The 19,654-nt window shown below is 45.6% G+C and overlaps 1 protein-coding gene across 1 annotated transcript in view; it reads right to left on the reverse strand.

Moving 5' to 3' along the window:
- Positions 1-19,654, reverse strand: part of PSMD2 (proteasome 26S subunit ubiquitin receptor, non-ATPase 2) — a 674,802-nt gene that overhangs the window by 379,354 nt on the left and 275,794 nt on the right. The window contains exon 13 of the mRNA XM_069618807.1: positions 4,604-4,766. Coding sequence (XP_069474908.1) covers positions 4,604-4,766 — 163 coding nt within the window. The remainder of the gene's footprint in view (positions 1-4,603; positions 4,767-19,654) is intronic.

The following is a 19,654-nucleotide window of genomic DNA, read 5'->3' on the forward strand; positions in this document are numbered from 1 at the left end:
GGTGGGCGAGAGAAGCAAAGCAAAGGGAGCGAAAGAAGGGCAGGCAGAAACAGCAGAGGAATGAAGGATGAGCAGAAAGGGAGCCGGACTGGGCGCGAGGACCCAACCAGCGGAAAACGAGTAACCAAGTTAGAGCGTAACAGCGAGCAAGCAACTCAGAGCTAACGGGACGAAACCGGAAGCGTTGCGACGCGTCAGTGACCTGGAAGTGGCTGGTTAAAACACAGGGCCGCGGAGCGCTCATCCAATGAGAACAGAAGGAAAGTGAAAACCAGGAAATAGGGGGCGTGACAGAAAGCTGCTGGCAGACGGGACTAAGTTCCGCGTCGCCAGCGGCTCCATAGATGCCAGGAACTCGGCGGCATGACAAAAAGGTGAGTGTCTTGACTTGGAAGGCAGAGTCGACCACTGGACTAAGCAACCAAAGAAGAGCTTGAAGAGGATGGCTGCAGCAAATCCTGGACCGTTGGTTTACCCGGTGAAGCCCTGCTGCAGGTCCTAATCGCCAAGTTCGCATCGACAGAGAAGCCCTCCAAGAAAGGTCTTTGCACAAAGTTTTATAAGTCTTTGAAGAAAAGAAGAATCAATGTAGGGTCACAAGCTGTTTAGGCTTAAAGGAGCTGCAAGCAACTCTACAAGTTCTCTCAGCCTTTAAAGTACCTTTGAATTGAAGAAAAAGGGCAGCAGATCTGTTCCTATGCAGCACTGCAGAACTCTGTTGCCGGGCCTCAGTTGTGGGGACAAGAGGGAGGACTTCTGGGGACTCCTGCACTGCAATGGGACGGTCACCGCTCGCAACCGGCATTCAAAGAAGTGGCACTTCGGTGTTTCAGCTCCTCGCGACTACCGCAAATAGCAACACTGCAGTTTCTGGCTGTCGAAATGGACTTTCCTTGCTTCTGGGGTCCCGCACTCTGTTGAGAGGGCTCAGGCTCACCCAGTCCTGCTTCCTGGGAGTCCAGATCTTCCTGGAGCTCTTGGCCAAATTAAAATCAATATAAATGATCTGGTGTTCCTCTCCCTGGCGTTTCGGTTTCCAGCAGCAACTCTGTGGAAATGCAACCATCTCCGAGAGAATGACCAGGTGGCTTACTTTGGAGTGGAGTGGTCCCAACTCAAGGGGAGAAGTTGTACTTGCAGGGGCTTCTCTCTTGATACAAATTTTGAGTTTTGGCACAGCAGCATGGATTCACCAGGCAAACCAACAGTCCAGGAGTTGCAGCAGGCGTCCTCTTCAAGTTCTTCTTCGGTTCCTTCATCCAGCGGTCGACTGCCTTCCCAGCCAAAAGCCTCGCCTTTTATTCAGTTCCCTCCCATTAATTCCAGCCTAGCTGTCAGTCACCCAGCAGGGTGGCTGCCCTTGCCGCACAGTCAGCCGGCCAATCACTATAAAGTGCATTTGGGTCTCCCAGGAGACTAAGCACAGGGAGTTTCGGGCACATCCCCTCACGTCCTGCCCCCATCAGACACCCTGGAGCCAGAGGCGGGCTTCACTTGTGAATCCTGCCAAAGGCAAATCAAACAAAGGGACCAAACCTGGTTTGGCGCGCAGAGTAAATCTCAAGAAGGATCTTTCCACAGAGAAATGGTGAAAAAAGACTGGGGCCATTTTGCCAAAAATTGCACCCTTGAGTGCTTTACTGCAGCTGCGAACGCAGCCTGCGGTAAATGCACACCACAGTATTTAAAAGTAAACCACTGCGACCAGCCATTCAGTGAGGAAAGGGTAACAAAAATGTTACATGAGAAGCTAGACAAATGGCATACTAAGTAACCCCTCCAGCACCCTATTGTAAGATGGTGTGTGCTGGGTCTAGAAAGTTACAAAATGTAAGTAAAGTCAATTTCACTTAACTGCTCTTGGAAACAGTTTATCCAAGAGAAGGTAATTAAACCTTTGGGAAATCTAAAAGACTTCCCTGTGCCAGTGCACTGAAGGTGCTGTGTGACGATGTAAAGATGATGCCTATTGAGTTTGTCAGACTCCATACTTAAAGAAACAGAGTTCAAATCACATTAAAAATCCACGAGAGTGGTAAAAAGGGTCTCACTCTCTCCAAGTTAAAAATTAAAGGTCCTAAAATCCAGCAGTTGCAGGGGGTCTCTAGGGTAGAGAGGAGTTAGCACATTTCTAAGAATTCTCCCTAACAGTGCCACCAAAACAGATGAGCTAAGCAAGCCAAGTAAAGCAGCAAAAACTCTTTACTTCCAGGACAGGTTCAAAACAAATGCAAAAAGTTGGGGTGTTCTGTAGAGGTCTATGGCCTCAAAAACAGACCCTTCCCCAACACCTAGACTTCGAAAGTCAATCAAGTCTTTGCTTTTCTCCATCACCAATCAATTCTTCCCAGCCTGAAGAGAAGAAATGTATGGTGCATATGTTGTACTGTAGAACTGTTCAAAATGAATGCATGCTAGATGAGGCAGATCTGCACAATTTATGTATGTCACACGCTTAGAAGTACAAACACATACGTACGTAAACATTCCACCATTTAGACAGCTGTGTTAGGGAGAATTCTCATAAATGTGCTAATTCCCTTCACCTTAGAGATCCCCTGCAACTTTGCTGGATTTTCACGACATGATTTCTTTAGATTACGAGCCTTTTTTCCCCACTCATATTTCGATGTGTGTTTTACACTTGTGTTCTTCGATTGTGGAGTTTTAGTAATAGAACACTCCATAGGCATCATCTTTTCATTTGTTACGAAGCACCTTCAGTGCAGTGACACAGGGATGTCTTTTAGACTTCCCAAAGGTTTAAATACCTTCTCTGGGATGAACTACTGTTTCCCAGAGAATGTAAGGTGAAACTGACTTTACTAGTCTTTCCAAATTCCTAGACCCAGCACGCGCTATCTTACAATAGAGTGCTGGAGGGGTTACATAGTATCCCCTGTGTCTAAATACTCATGTAGCAGTCAGATGCTACCCTTTCCTATTGAAATGGCTGGTGACAGTGGTTTTACAATGAACTACCATGATTTTTCCCCGACCACGAACACAGGTAGCTAAAAATCGCGGGAGCCATGTTTATCAAGATGGTACCTTAAGCCCCTTAAACAAGTCCCGGCCTTTTTTCACAGTTTCTTTTTGGAAAGGCCTTCTAGAGTTCGTCTCTGCGCCCCAAAACAGGTTTGGTCCCTTTGTTCATATGCCTTTGGCTGGCTTCAGGACTGAAGTCTGCGCCCAAGTGTCTGGGGTGGGCAGGAAGTGAGGGAGGTGCCCAAAATTCCCTGTGCTTAGTTTCATAGGAGACCCAAATGCACTCTGGCGTGATTGGCTGGCTGACTGTCCGGCAAGGACAGCCACCCTCCTGGGTGAGTGACTGGTAGGCTGGAATGAAAGGGAGAAAACTGTTTACAAGGCGAGTCTCTTGGACTGGAAAGCAGAGTCGACCACTGGAACGAAAGAACCGAAGAAAAGCTGGAAGAGGACGGCTGCTGCAACTCCTGGGCCGTTGGTTTGCCCGGTGAAGCCCTGCTGCAGGTCCAAATTGCCAAGTTCATCTCGACAGAGAGCCCCTTCAAGCACAACTTCTTCCTTTGAGTTGGTGGGACCAATCAACTCGTAAGCCACCTGGATACCATTATCTGAGCTGGTTAGGTTTAACCAGGGAAAGGGACACCAGCTTGTGTGCTTTAACTACAGCTACTGGAACTGAAGCGAATCAATTTTGTCTATGTTTTCCGAAAATCCCGTGCAGTGCAGAGTCCCCCTGACGTCCTCCCTCTGGTCCCCATGACTGAGGCTCAGAAATAGTGAGATCTGCAGGAACTGCCAGGAACCAATGTCTTCAGCTGCATCTTGCTCTTCATATAAAGGTACTGTGCCAACCCGATTGAGAGAACTTACCTCTCGTGGTGAAAGTTTGTGGAACTTTCCAACTTGCAGGCGTAATCAGCTTGTGACCCAACATATGATTCTTTTTCGTACAAACAACTTCTGAGAACTTTTGCCAAGACTTTACCGTTTACTACAAGAACTGCTCTTTCCTATCCAAGACACTAGTCCATTGACTTTGGCCTAGGCCTATCTAACTGAATTGAGCCCTCTAGTGAACTGAAACTATTTGCACTGCCTATCAAAGTATTTGTGATCTAGTCTATTAACGTGTGCCCTTTACTCCCATCCAAAGTAACTGAAATGCCATTTTGCTCCAATTTCAGTTTCAAGGGAGCCTAATTTACTCAGAAACGTATTGGTTCAATACTGAAGTGTGTTTGTGTATAATATTAAGTTGCCTCCTTCTAGTGAATGTTTTCTAAATGATTGTGCAATAAATTAATAGGCGTTTTACCAGGAAACCTTGAGAGTAAGTGTCTACTTGAACCACTGTGATTGTAAGACCTCTGTGTAACATCCTTGTACTGCTCACATTCACTCTTGAGGTAAGCCTGGCTGCTTAGCTCGCTACCAAACACTGTGTAGTACAGACTTTTACCAAAGGTTGGTTTTGCTTACACCTGTAGTCCTAATTGTATGTGGTGGTCCCAGGGTACTGCACGGAATTCTGCTTAACAACCTGTGCAGCCTGTCATTCGTTAACAAAACTGCCCAGGCAGGCTATGACAGGACAATGCAACAAACACCCACTTACCCAAGTGGTTTAGACCCAGGCCAAGAGGCAGCCAGCGAGCAAAGGTGTCTTTCAGTTCTTGCTCAGACTTCTCCATGATTGTCTGGAGGATAGTAGACGTGACGTCTCCATTACATGATCCCACAGCAATCATTCCACAGGCAAGTGCCGTCACACCAGCAACCTGTGAGCAGAAGACAGACCAATATGATGCTACATATCACTTTAGTACAACCACCAGGCAAGACCCCACTCCAATGGTTGGGTAAGCAGAGGGAGTCACTCCTCACTACAAGGTCAAATGAAAAATGTAAAGCAAAAGAAAGAATGGGAAATCCTGAGGTCAATACTGGATTCACAGTTTGTAGCATTATAATGACAGCAATTCCTTCTTACAACCTTCTTTAAAGGACACTTTACATTGCTAAAATATCAAGTAAGGATCTCTGTGTAGAATCTAAAATATCAGAGTTCCCATGAGTATCCTCCATCTTAAATGAGGATGGACATAGCCATTACGCCTGCAATGCCACCTGAAGTCTCAAATGTACAGCTACTTTCATCATCAGGCATAGGTTCACATATATACAGATATTATCGTCACTTATCAAAAGCATAATAAATTATGCAAATTGTGGCACTATATAAACAGTGAAGCCATATACGACTATCTACAGCCAGCATATGCCCAGGTCAAGGGCCAAATCAAGGAAAATGTCTCACTACACATGGTTTTAAATAAATATTAAATGAGAAGGAGCAAAAGTCAGTATCGGGCAGGACGATGTAGGGAGGAGCTACTGCTCGGAGAGAGTACACAGCGCACCACATACCTTTACGAGACCACCAGCAGTCTCAGACATGTTTCACTGTCATCCAGTTGGTCAATTATCTGGAAGGTTGTCTTGTACGGTCTCAGTTGAGTTGGTATAACTAAGCCCTTAGATGGACTTCAGATGTCCTAACGGTACTAGACATACCCACATATCTGCTGAGTGCAATGCATGCAATGGCCCACACAATTGCCTCCAGGTCTAAGCACTGTTAGGACGGTTATACTGAAGTCTAATTAAGGGCATAGTAAAACCATTCAACTGAGACAGTACAAGACTACTCTTAGTATAAGGCTGTACCGCCCGAGTGCAGGGTAGAGTAGACAGAACAGCCAGGCTTACCTTCGAAGGGAGAGAGGGCTGTAGAATCAGTACAATTAAATTGTAATACAAATGGTCCAAAGAAACACGGATACACCAGGTTTTGTAAAAATAAATGGTTATTTAAATGCAAGTAGGCCCAGATAAATCTTGGGGGAAGTCAGAACTATCTCATGCTTGAAGGTACAGAGACCAGAGTATATGACCTCATTTGGAACACCTAACAAGTTCTAGGGAAGTGAAACCAATGGTTACTTTTAGGATTACTTTCAGTAATATAAGGGCAGTAGACCCTAGCAGTTGTACAGTGATGCTCAGCAAGAAATCACTTAGAAACCCAACTGGACAATATACTTTGTGAATAGTGGAACACTTATTCCAAGAACAGTAAAAACACCTATAACTCTGAGGTTAACAATTATTCTAGGGGAGTTGGACCTTGGGGTGTAATATTCAAATACAGTTACTTTTCAGTTCACAGACTAAGGGAAGCAATAGCCAATTTATTTTAGGATAACACTTATTTATGCTCAAGATAAGTAAAACCTATACACTTTTTTCAGGAGCTATCAGCAACTTAATGGCAAGTATAAACCTAAGACTATTTTGTGTCTGTCTACAACAGACCAGGGAAAGCAAAACCCAGTGTTACCCTTTGTCATTCATAAAGTAATTCTAGGTAGGTAAACCCTAATGCAGACTTATTCTGAACAAGCTAACAGCAAGCCAGGGGAAGCAAGACCGAGCTGACTCATACATTCATCCTAACAGGAATAGTGAAGAGAAACCAACAGCATTACTTTTAGGAAGAGGCACAACCAAATCACAGGTGAGTAATATAACCTTACATATACTTTGTTCGAATGGTGAAACAATTTCTATGGAAAGAAAGATGTTACATATACTTTTCAGAATGGCCAAACATTTCTAAGGTAAGCAATAATCTTGCATATAGCTGTCACAATGGCAGAACATTTCTAAGGTAATCATTAGTAGTAAGTAACTTTTAAAACACGTATTCTCTTTTCTAAGCAAAAGGCAAATCCTTCGAAGTCTTTCCCTTATTCTTGGAGCAGGAATTTTCTCAGTGGCAGAAGGGGGGTTGGGGGGTCACTAGGGTCTAGTGTCCAACAGGCAGATCAAGATAGTTTCTTAAATAACAAAAGTCAGAGTTTCTAAGGAAGACTGTTAGAACAAGCAAGTACTTTACTTTAGGTGAACTGGACGAGAGACCTCCCAATCCCAAAAAACACACCAATATTATACAGGAATCGCAAGAGGCTTAAGGTAAGTAAATACCTAAGCCAGCACAGTACAAAGTCACAGAAGACTTTACAACAAGGATGTTAAGCAAGATTGGATGCAGTAACACTGTGGGAGACTACACCAGCCTTGTCCTCCTGGTAATGGTTAACCCACTGTTCGGGAGAATTCTCAATTGTGTTAATTCCCTTCTACCTTAGAGACCGCCAGCTTTTGCTGGAATTTTGATTTTGAACCCCGGAGAGGGTGAGACATGTATTTTTATTTGATTTGAACCCTGGGTTTCTTTTGGTTTTGGAGTCTGAAAAACTCCATAAGCATCTTTTTGTAATGTGACAGCACCCTCACTGCAGTGTCAGAGAAATCCTTTGGATTTCTGCAAAGGTTTAACCTCATTAGTGCCAAGGACAAGCTATCTCGTCCTTGGGATTACCTCCCTGTTGCCAAGGACGAGATAGCTTGTCCTTTCAGGCACTCTTTTGTGCGATCCATGTGAGGGGGAGGTTCCTCTTCATGGCCCGGGGGTTGGATTTCCTTCAATTTCACGTCGGCGTGCGTCATCAAATGGGTGGCGGGGGCACCTCATGCAGGCCTCCCTGGGCCTCCTACAAACAGCTGCGTGAGGTACACTACCCCTCCATTTGGGGTGGGGGGGGGGGAAGAGGGCCCCCAAAAATGGTGGGACAGGCCCCCCAGTGGGTGGGGCAGTAAGGTTAGGGCACACCCCAGCGCCAGTTTGGCACACCAATGTGCCCCTCTGCGCGCCAAGGCAGGTATAGTAAACAAAGAACGTAATTCAAAATGGCAGGCTGCCCTTTAGCGGGGGCGGAGGGGCCCCCTACACCGCTGTGGACTTTTCTAATGTGAAGCGGGGTGCACCTCACCACCCCCACCCCAATTGGAGGCGTGGCCCATCTCATGTAGCCCTCCCCAAGGGCAGATAAGGGGGGGGGGCTGTCCTGCACTCCTCTCTGGGCTCAGGCATCTGTTCCTAGGAGCAGATATCTGGTCCCAGGGAGGGCTGCATGAGATGGGCCGCCCCTCCAATTGGGGTTGGGGTGGTGAGGTGCACATTGATGTCCCACCATTTTTGGGGGCCCTCTCCCCCCCACCCCAAACGGAGGGAGGGGGTGTACCTCATGCAGCCGTTTGTAGGAGGCCTGCATGAGGTGCCCCTGCCACCCATTTGGGGTGAGGGGGAGAGGGGCCCCCAAATGGTGGAATGCTTTTTAGGGGGGCTGTGGGGCGCCCCAAAGGGTCTGGGAATTTTCTAATGGGATGGGGCGTTGAACCCCCCAGCCCCAATGGAGTGGGTGCCATGTCATGCAGCCCTCCCTGGGACCAGATATCTGCTCCTAGGAGCGGACGCCTGAGCCCAGGGAGGAGTGCAGGACAGCCCCCCCCCCCCTTATCTACCCCTGGGGAGGGCTACATGAGATTGGCCGCCCCTCCAATTAGGCCATGTGTGGATTCCCATGGGTGTCCTCTTTTGGGAAATGCATGGGGTTTCATGTTTTCCTTGCTGGCTTCGCCACCGTAGGCCCAAATCTGTAGGTTGCCCACATGAACAAAATGGTCAGTGGCGAAAGGCTTGGGGTTACCAGTGGGTTACCCTTTTCCTTTTGCGCCCCCGGTAGGACGTGGGAAGGTAGGCCTTGTGTTGTTGGCGGTGTGTTTCGGTGGGTGGCCAGAGTGAAATGTCTGAGAATTGTCTACATTTCCAGCCAATTTCAGAGACATTTCCCTGTGTCCACTCACCGAAACACGCTGCCAACAACAGATGTCATACCTTCCCGCGTTCCCACAGGTGTCCCAACGAAAACAGTACCTCACATGTGTGGGTTCACCAATCTAACCACAAAGGCAAACGGCTAACCCACTGGTAACCACAAGAGGGTTTGGGGTGATAACCTACAGATTTGGGCATAGGGTGTCCAAGCCACCAAGGAAAACTGGGAACCCCATGCATTTCTGAAAAGAGGGCACCAGTAGGAATCCACAGAGGTCCAACTTGCACGAAGCAGACCAGAATGTTTTACCCAGAGCCCCTGCGAGAAATGTGGGCTTTTTTTGGCACATTTCGGCTTCTGGGTAATAAATTCTGGGCCGATTTGCGCAAATCATTCCTCTGCGGATTCCCACGGGTGTCCTCTTTTCGGAAATGCATGGGGTTCCCCGTTTTCCTTGGTGGCTACGACACCCGGGGCCCATATCTGTATTTTGCGCTTGTCCGGAGAAAGTGTCAAATTCAGGTGTCGAAACAGACTTGGGGTTACCTGTGTTTTAGGCTTTGCCTTTGGCGCCCAGGTAGGTGCGCCCACACATGTGAGGTACCGTTTTCATCGGGACACCTGTGGGAACGCAGGAAGGTATAACATTTGTTGTGTTTGTGTGGTTTTCATAATGTTTTGACCCATTTGCTGGTGCCCTTTGTCACACAGCCCTTTCATTTCCCAAATGTGACCTACATTTAGTCGCTGCTTTAGGCACCATACACTTTTGTAACCTGCACAAGTCACCTACCCTTGAAAAGGTCTGCCTGTGCTCTTTCAAAAAATGTATGCTTGCTGTTCCTCACCACATTGGCTTTCCCGATTTACACATGCTAAGTGCGTCACTTCAGGCCGTGAGCATAAAGCTCCTGTGTACCATGGCTCAGTGTTTGGCTTGTGGTATTGCTTAAATCACTACAAAAAATGTGTGCTTTCGTAACTTCAAGAGTCGGGGGAATGTAGCGGAGCATTGCTTTTCTCAAAATTCATAGTAGCCATTGCCGTACCAAGCCAACCATGTCCAACACACCTTTTATTTCGGTCATTTTCCTGCTTTTCCACCAATCTATGGCATTTTCCCCTACCTAGTTGTTGCCTGACCTACGCAAATCACCCCTTCCTGAACTTGGCCTTCAATTCGGCTTTCCTACCCCTTTCTTCCATTCTGTCCATGCATGTCCAATTGGCAAAAATTGCCAAAATCGCCTACCTCTCACAAAACAGTTGATAACCACATCAAAATAATTTTATTTCGTTTCCACTCACCCTGTTCTTGAAAGCCAGGAATTTGGGGAATTCAGCACAGCAAACCATTTGTTCCTAGCTCTTACATGGAAAAAACCACAGGCGGCTTTGTACATCATTTTATTGGCATTTTTTGAAAAACCCCAAAATGTTCGCCCTTTTTGCTTATTTTCTCTCACCCCCTACAGCAACCTAGGATTCCTGGGTGGCATTACGATCGCCTACATGTGGGGAAAAAAAAGGAGCCAAATTTGGCCGAGATATCTCACGTAACAAAAAAGTTACGAGGCTTTGAATGGCCACATACCAAAATCACTAAAAAAGGCCTTGGCACTGGGGGAAAATACCCATGGCAGTTAAAAGGTTAAATATCTTTTCTTGGATAAACTGTTTCTAAGAGTAGTAAAGTGAAGTTGACTTTACTTATCTTTTTCTGTTTGTAGACCCAGCACACACCATCTTACATGGAGTGCTGGAGGGGTTACATAATATCCCCTTTGTCTACCTTCTCATGTACATTTTTAGGCTACCCTTTCTACAATTAATGGCGGGTGGCAAAGGTTTACTTTTTATTACCATTGTGCGTTTTCACCACAGGCTGCATTCACAGCTGCAGTATTGCACCCATCGCTGCCCATTTTGTTAAAATGGGCATTCTTTTTTTCGCCATTTGTTGTTGGAAAGGTCCTTCTTGAGATTTACTCTGCACACCAACCCAGGTGTTTTTATTTTATTTATTTATTTAATATTTATATTGCGCCGGTAGCTCGCGAGCCTCGGGGCGCAGAAACAAGGACACGAGAACGGACGGAACAGATAGTGATTAGACAGAGCAGACGGGACAGTCACATAGAATTAAGCTAACTGAGGCATATGCCCCTTTGTTCATTTCGCCTTTGGCAGGATTCAGTGGTGAAGCCCGCCTCTGGCTCCGGCGTGTCTGGCAGGGCAGGAAGCGAGGGAGGCTCCCGAAACTCCCTGTGCTTAGTCTCCTTGGTTACAGGAATGCACACAAAGGTGATTGGCTGACTGGCTGTCTGTCCTTGGAGGACAGCCACCCGGCTGTGAGTGACAGCTAGGCTGCAAATAAATGGGAGAAACCTGCAAAAAAAGGTGAGTTCTTTTGCAAGGAAGGCAGAGTTGATCACTGGAAGAAGGAACCGAAGAAGAAATTGGAAGAGAAGCTTGCTGCACCCTCCTGCACCGTTGGTTTGCCCAGGTGAAGCCCTGCAGCAGTGCTGAAGCTCCAAATTTCTAATCGACCAGAGAAGCCCAGAAAGGACAACTTCTCCCCTTGGGCTGGTGGGAACAATCAGCCCCAAGACAAAGTCGACTGGAACCCCTCTCTCTGCTGGCTGCACTTCTTTGCTGCTGCAGGAACAGCTTGCCAGGGGACAGGAACACCAGAATCGAGTGCATTGCTTTTAAACCGGACCCAAGCTCCAGTAAGATCTTCAAGACTCCCTCGAAGCGGGACTAACCACGCCTGAGCTACCTCAACAAAGTGCTGGACCCCAGAGGCAAGGAAAGTCCACAAGGTGTCCAAGAACTGTGGTAGTGCTATTTGAGAGTAGCTGAAACCGCAAAGTTCTAGAGACTCAAGGTACTGTGTAACTAGGGCTATTTACCTCTTGTTGTATGTAGCTCGCTCGCTCTCACTGGAGACTTGCATTTGCTTCCCTTTGCAGAGTTGCTTGCTGCTTTGCCCTTCACAAGCCTCCCAGCTTGTGGCTCAACAGCGATTTATTTTTTACAACAAACTCTTTAACAGAGTGCGAGACTTGCCTATCTTCAAGAAGTGCCTCAGTTCCCCTAGACTTTGCTCAATTGACATTAGCTGTCCTGGCTACCTGCAGATTCTTCTTACACCCCCCCGCCGACTTTGTGTTGATCTGTCCCTCCAAAAGTCATACATACCTTGCTGGGAAAGGGTTAACCTATATTTCATTGGGGGATTCTAAAGTGCTTACCTGTTTGAGACACTCGTTAACCATCGTTTCCGCCACCAACCCTTTTTGCCATAACTTCAGCATTACCATCTAAGTGTGAAAAGTGATATATTAATGTCCACAATGTCCTAACTAGTAGAGTCACCTCTGGGTGTAGGAAGTATCTGTGTGTCATCCCAAAAGGGTATCTACTTAGTTAACTGAAGGAGTGTATTTTTGAGTTGCTCCCTTCTAAAGACAGCTTATTTTAAAATTGACTGTTAAATTGATACATTTTCATCATGAATCCTCATGTATAAGTGTTACTTGAATACATGTCGCTGTGAATCTCTATGTTACAACCCTACAGTTCACATTGACCCCTCTTGAGATAAGCCTGGCTGCTCAGTCACTCTACCAACTTGTGTAGTACAGGCCTATACCAAAGTTTGGATTACCTATTGCCCAGAGGACAAGGCTCCCACAGGGTTACTACATACAATCTTGCCTAACACTGGTGGCAGGCGGTGAGGATATATTGTAGAGTTATTACATTGACTAGTGTTAGGCAAAGTTTGTATGCAGTAGCCTCTGGGACCACTACACACAACTAGGACTACAGGTGTAAGCAAAACCAACCTTTGGTATAAGTTTGTACTACACAGTTTTGGTAGCGTTGCTGAGCCGCCAGACTTATCTCAAGAGGGGAATGTGAGCTGTAATGATGTTACACAGAGGTCTACAATCACAAGTATTCAAATAAACTCTTACACAAGGTTTCTTGGTAAAACATGTATTAATTTATTTCACAATCAGTTATAAAACATTCACTAGAGGGAAGCAATCTATATCAAACAAAAATATACTTCAGTACTTTACACTATCAGTTTCTGAGGCATTTAAACTACTTTGAAGGAAGAGCAAAATGGCATTCAGAGTACAATGAAGTAGGAGCAAAAAGACATATGCTAATTAAAAGAAGCTTACAGTTATTCTTAGACAGTGCAAATAGGAGTTCACCAAAGAAGTTAATTCAATGCAATAGGTTAGGCCAAAGTCAACAGGCTAAAGTCTTTTATAGGATAAAGCATTTCTGGTACTTAAATGTAAAAGTCTTTGCCAAAGTTTCAAACACCTACACAGTGAGAGGTAAGTTCTCTCGGTCGGGTTTTGACAGTGCTTTACAATGAAGAAAAAGATGTAGCTGAAGACTTCTGTTCCTGCAGATCTCGCTGTTCCTGAGCCTCAGTCGTGCGGACAAGAGGGAGGACTTTGGGGTACTCCTGCACTGCACTGGGACTGGTCGAAAAGCTGGCAAATGGCAAATCTTCAATTCCGGTAGCTGTAGTCCAGCACACAAACTGGTATCCTTCTCCCTAGTTATTCGGTTTCCTGCAGCACTCTGAGGAAAATACAACCAGCTCAGGGAATGGTGTCCAGGTGGTTTACGAGTTATTTGGTCTCACCAACTCAAAAGGGAGAAGTCGTCCTTGAAGGGCTTCTCTGTTGACGATTCGGATCTGCAGCAGGGCTTCACCGGGCAAACCAACGGTCCAGAAGTTGCAGCAGCCGTCCTCTTCCAGCTCGTCAGTTTCTTTCGTTCAGTGGTCGACTGCCTTCCAAGCCAAGAGACTCCAGTTCTCACATTCATTCCAGCCTAGCTGCCACTCACCCAGCAGGGTGGCTGTCCTTGGTGAGGAGATGTTCAGAAGTTTCAATTTTGTTGTGGCAAAAGCGACATATGTTATCCTTTACTTCATCAAGGTGACGACACCACATCATTTATTTTGTTTTAACTGCATTTAAGCGAAACCTCAAAAACTGCTTGCAGTGATGCCGAGATGGGCAGTTTGTTAGGTAACGACTTGTGACATTTAGCTTATGTGCTCCTATTCCAGAGTCTAAAGTGGTCGACATCAAAAGACATCGATCATTATTCTTGATCCAACACCATTGCTCACATTTCTTTTTGGCAGATTGTGGTCTAATTATTAAGTAATTCAGGTTGAGATCAGCACTAGATAGAAGAGTGGAAACAAATCATGGTGTCAATTCTAAGAGTTTCGATTTGCCTGTGTCTCTTTTCACAGAAAAAATTTGAAATGCAGGAGCTGTGGGAGTCAAATTCCTCTTGCGCATTGCCATTAAAGATTTCCATATTACATGGGCGTGTAGGGAATTTAACGAAAGTTCGTGTCTTATGTGGATCATCGAGATATAAGGCGGAAGCTTCAAAACACGCTGCCAAAAGATTCCTTCCAGCTTTTGCCAAAACAAGACAATGTTCCAACCAGATTCTGAACCAAAAGTGATTGCAGGTACCACCTTTTGAATGTAGAAAGTCAAAACCGGTGCCAAGGTAAACTTGCCGAAACTTCTATTCAGCAACTGTCCTTGTATGCTAAATTGAATCATTCGGTTGACCATATCGATCTTCCAGTGATGTTCATGCAGTGAACTGTTAAATGTGATTCCCAGATATCTAATTGAGTTGACTACGTCAAGACGTTTGTCATCAATTTTCCACGTGAAGACTGTCTTTTGGAACGACTTTGACCAATGAGGACGATCTTGGTTTTTTTTGCGATGTTTAATTCTAAGTCATTTCTATTGAGTATTCATGTAGGTTTGTTAGCTGTGACTGTGAACCTATCTGGGGCCGATCCAGTAGGACCACATCATTGGCATATATTATGCATCCTATTTCATTATTGTTTAATTTTGGTGGAAAACATTGCACGTCCTTGCGATGTGCTGGAATATCAGAAATAAACGATTAAAAAAGTTCAGCAGCCAATGGGCATCCCCGTTTCACTCCCAAGTTCGTTGGTATCTGCTTTGATGGGGTACCTTGGTTGTTTAATCTTATGCTGACTGTGGTTTGTAATGCTCTTATTGGTTCAACCAAGTTTCTGGGACAGTTCCAGTTTGCAGTTTTTGCCACAATTTATTGCGATTGACGCGGTCAAAGGCACCCCGCAGGTCAATGAAAGCTAGGTATAATCTCGTCTTTGCCTTTAAGCTTTCAAGTTTTAGTATGTTTAATAGCAATAGGTTTACCTCCACACCCACACCTCTTGTAAAACCTGTTTGCCGAATGTCAAAGATTTGCTCAGACACAGACCATGCAGCTAGCCTTTGTCGTAGAAAAGAGGCAAACATTTTTCCTATAGTGTCCAGCAGGGCAATTGGGCGATAGTTGGTACGGTGTCCAGTCAAATGGTCGACAGACAAATGGTCGACACAATTTGGTCAACAGGTCAAATGGTTGAATTTCGTTTTTATTTATATATATATATTTTTTAGGTTTTCGTTTAGGGAAAAAAAGGGGTTTTTAGCAAAAAAAAGGGGGTTGAGGGACCCCGCCCAAAAAAAAAAAAGTGAAAAAAAAAATTGACTATTTGACCTGTCGACCTTTTGGTGTCGACCATTTGTCCTGTCGACCAAATGACCGAGAACCAGTCGGTAGGATCCGCCCGATTGCCCTTTTTATAGATTGGCACGATGATCGCTTCGCGGCAGGATTCTGGTATCGTCATGGATGTAGATAGACGTGCAAACAATAATTCAATGAAGATTGCCCATTGCTCCTCGTTCTTTTTCAGCATCATGTTTGTTATTAGATCTGGGCCTGCTGCATGAGATCTTTACAGGGCCCGTATTGCATACTGTTAGGGAGAATTCTCTCTTTAGGCTGAATTTCCTAACCTAGTGAGTCCCCCAGCAGCTTTGCTGGATTTCTGGAGTTTGTTTTTTCCTCCTGCCAAGAGTGACACTCTTTCTCCCACTCTTGGACATGATGTATGGTATTCCTTTGATTAGAAATGTGTTTTATGGGGTCCTTTACTCCATAGGGTCTCATGTGTTTTTCCTATGTGTGTTACACTGCACCCTCCGTGCAGTAACACAGGGGTGTCATAGTGACACCCCGCCGTAGACTCCATACCCTGGGACTGACTACTGTCTCCCAGGGCATGTAAAGTCACCATTGGCTGTACTAGTCCCAAATTATTAACAGAAACCAGTACAAACCATCATATTGTGGACGTACTGGTCGGGGCAATTCGATTGCCCCGGGGTCTGTTAGTCGAGGGGGCACGTCTCCGTCCCCCCTGATTAAGTTTTGGCTGGTGGCAGTGGAAACTACTTTTTATATTCGACCGCAAATATTTTCCTATGGGATTTTCCCATTGTTCGAGGCTACCAACTTAATTCTCATAGCCTCGAACATACCGCCGGTTTATTTAATTAATATTAATTCTCCGGTTGGTATTTTTTGCCAAGACTCGATTCTAAAATGGCGTTTGTGTTCTCTTCTGTGACTCCAACCCAAGTAGAGCCCTTTGTTCCACTTTTTGGCGGGCTTCTCCACAGAAGCCTCCAAAAGTGGTGCCACTCTGTCTGGGTACCACAGGGGGTGTGGGAGGGGGTTTAGGCACCCTGGACTGAGTTACCTTGGTAACTCAAGTCGCACTCTTGTGTGATTGGCCCAAGTGGTGAGCCGGCCGGCTCACCACTTAGCATGTTTGAGTGACAGCTAGGCTGAGTGAATGGGGGTTTTCTGCATAAAAGCAGGGCTTTGGGGACTGGAACTTCAGAAGTCGCCACAGGACCTGAGAATCCGACGAGGGAGAAACTGAGCCGACCTACCACGGCGACACCACCGGTGGAGCCCTGCAGAACCGACTCACCACTTCCCGACGACAGAGAAGATCTCCCGGCTGGAGAGGCTTCTTTCCCTGACTGGTGGGTACAACCAGTTTTCCTTTCTTTCTTCGCACCCCAGCCCGGTTTGTGGTCGAACTGCCCGTGCCAAGCAACCCGACAGCCGGATAGCCACTCACCATTGAACCGCGAATCACCGGACCGCTCCTTGTACCTGAGAAACTCTGCGGCTGGTTTCTTCCCTGGCAGTGCAACAGACTCCTGTCTTCCTCCACGACGAGATCCTCTTTTCCCCCGGACGAAGCACTGGCTTGCAACCGCTGCCAGGAGCAACTGCCCCCGCTGGAGCGTTCTCACCACTTTAAGGTACCGTGTCCGCCAGGCCTCCCTTTCTAAAGATTGCTACAAGGTAATAATAACTCCTTAACCTTCTGGACTGAGCTGGCCGCCTTGACCCTCTAACTGGTCCCTTTCTGTGGTCCAACTCCTTTTTGAACCTTTACAAGACTTTTGTGCACTGCAACCGTGTGACCTTGGACACATTTCGTTTGGATCCTCTGAAAGTGGATCCGGCCTCTTGAACTCTAACTTCACGGTTTTACTTTGCCTTCCCCTCTTGTGATGTTCTGATAAAAGTGTTGGGATCTGTTCCAACTTGTTGTCTGCTCTTCTCTCCGTTTCAAAACAAATTATTAGAGTGCCATCTACGTTAAGCGCTCACCGCTGTCTGAAAATAAGAGTGGGGCTTTACTTAAGACTCGTCTAATATTCTTTTAAGGGAGTGTATATCTATTAGTGACCGTGTTTTTGAATTGCTTACTATTAGTGCCTGTGTGTTTTTCTAGATGTGGTTTTAAATACATAGTTATATCTCTTTTACACCAAGCCCTGGTCAGTGTTTACTTGTTCTACTGTATTCTCTTGACCTATTGTGAATACTCTGTATACTGCCTAACTCTTCTTGAGGGAAGCCTGACTGCTCAGCCACAGCTACCAAGTGAATCTGTGTGGTACAGACTGCTACCAAGTGGGTTTACTGCCAAACACCTGTAGTCCTAAACCTTTTGCAGTGGTCCCAGAGGGAACTGCACAGGTTTCTGCCTAACACATCCCTAATATCTTCCACTGTTATTTGGAGATTCCATGATGTCAGCTCATGTGCGGGAGCACTCATGTCTTCATTAGGTGGTTTGCTGAAAATGTTGGTAAAATGTTGTTCCCATGTATCGGCATCAATCACATTAGATAGTATGGAGTGTCGTCTCAAATTTCCTGTGTTCAGGATTGCCCAGATTTCACGGGAATTCTTCTGAACTAGATGCTTCATTAGGTTCTCAGCTTTATCTTGCTCGATTATTGATTTTTGGGATTTTAACCAGTTGCGGTATGCTTAGTGACGCATGCGAATTGCGATTTTAGTTGCAATTACATCTCTGGCTGAATAACGAGTCTTCTTTAGGGCTCTAGGGTCGCGTCGCATCGCCTGTTTGGCTTGGGTCAATATCATGGACGATAGATGTTTATGTTTTAAACCCATTGTACGAGCAGAGGCTTTGACTATGATGAAGTCAGGAAGCAGAGGTGTGTAGTTCACAGAAAGTATTGTGTCCTGAAGAAATTTCTGGCTTAATTTCTCGATCTTGGAATGGTCAATCCTAAAACGGCTGCCGGCAGTGTTTACTGCGATTGTAAGATCGTATTTTCTTTGCTCAGTTGTCCATTCCACCATGCAAGCCAACCGAAGGTGGTTATGGTCACTACTGGACATAGAACTTATTGTCAGTGTCAGGTCACTTTCGAATAGATTTTGTGATACCCAAAAGTAGTCAATTATTGACTGGGCTTTATGAGATGACCAGGTTTTCTGAGGTGGTGGATCGTCTGGTACTTGTCCATTCACCATGATGCAATTACGAATGCATAATGCCCGACTCCACTGGTGCTCCCGACTTGTTACTTCATCGTATGTTAACAGTTTAAACAGCTGATTGGCATGATTGTATTTAAACCATGAACAATTTAGGTTGCCTGCACAAATTATTGATAGGTTCTTGTTTATTATTGCCTTATCAATGCAGGATGTCATTGAATCTATGAAGTTCTTAGTGCTTATTTTATTCGGTTTCCAATACCCGTTCAGAATAAGCAAGTGTTGCCTTGTTGCAGGATTTTCATCGGTAATCTGGAGCAATGCACCTTGCACAAAAGGGTTGGGGCTGAACGAGTCAGCAAGGCGCCACCAGGTGTTTATTTTGATCATCATCAATAAGCCAGAAGATGGTCGCCCCTTTGCGTTTTTGATTGCAAGGTTTAGTAAAGTCAAGAAGCCATTGCTTGACGGTGGCTCGCACAACCATGTCTCCTGAAGGCAGATGACGAAAACCCTTTCCAGACCTGCATCGAATTTGTTGAATAGGTGGATAAATCCTCTAGTGTTCCAAGAAATAAATTCGCGAATGCACTAATTTCCAGTCGCTGGTGGACAACGCCGACCAGCAGTCTCATAAGTGACGTTTTTCGCAGGATAATTGATATTTGGTCTTGAAATCTCTGAGGTTACCATTGCTCTGCGTATCTCAGCACGTCTTTGCTCTTGATTTCCTTGAGAGATGTTCTTTGAATTTGTAGCCGACGTGTCAGACCTGAAGCTCATCGGTTCAACAGATACGTCAGACCCAAAGACTAGCAGTTCTTCTGATGCATTCAGAATAGTATTACGGACTGCTGCTGAAGTGATGTGTAGCAGGACCTGGTCACAACACTTTTCAGTCGCGTACTCTACAATTCGTATATCTTCAGACGTTATCGTTCGAAGAGATGGAATGCAGGAAAACAGTTTCAGTACGTTCTTACGGTTCAAATTCAAGTCACAATCTTCCCGATGTAGATTTTGTAATCTCAATTTACAATTCCGAGAACTTGTGCCAGAACTTAAAGATGAAGAGGTGCGTGAGGTATAACGGGCTTGCTTGTTTTCTTGAAATCGGGTGTGTTTGGGATTCAACCGTGCGGGCGTTTTAGAGCTTTTCTCAGAATTCTTCAGCC

The sequence above is a fragment of the Ambystoma mexicanum genome, chromosome 10 (genome assembly GCF_040938575.1).
Source record: "Ambystoma mexicanum isolate Mex_15411 chromosome 10, UKY_AmexF1_1, whole genome shotgun sequence".
NCBI classification, from domain to species: Eukaryota; Metazoa; Chordata; class Amphibia; order Caudata; family Ambystomatidae; genus Ambystoma; species Ambystoma mexicanum.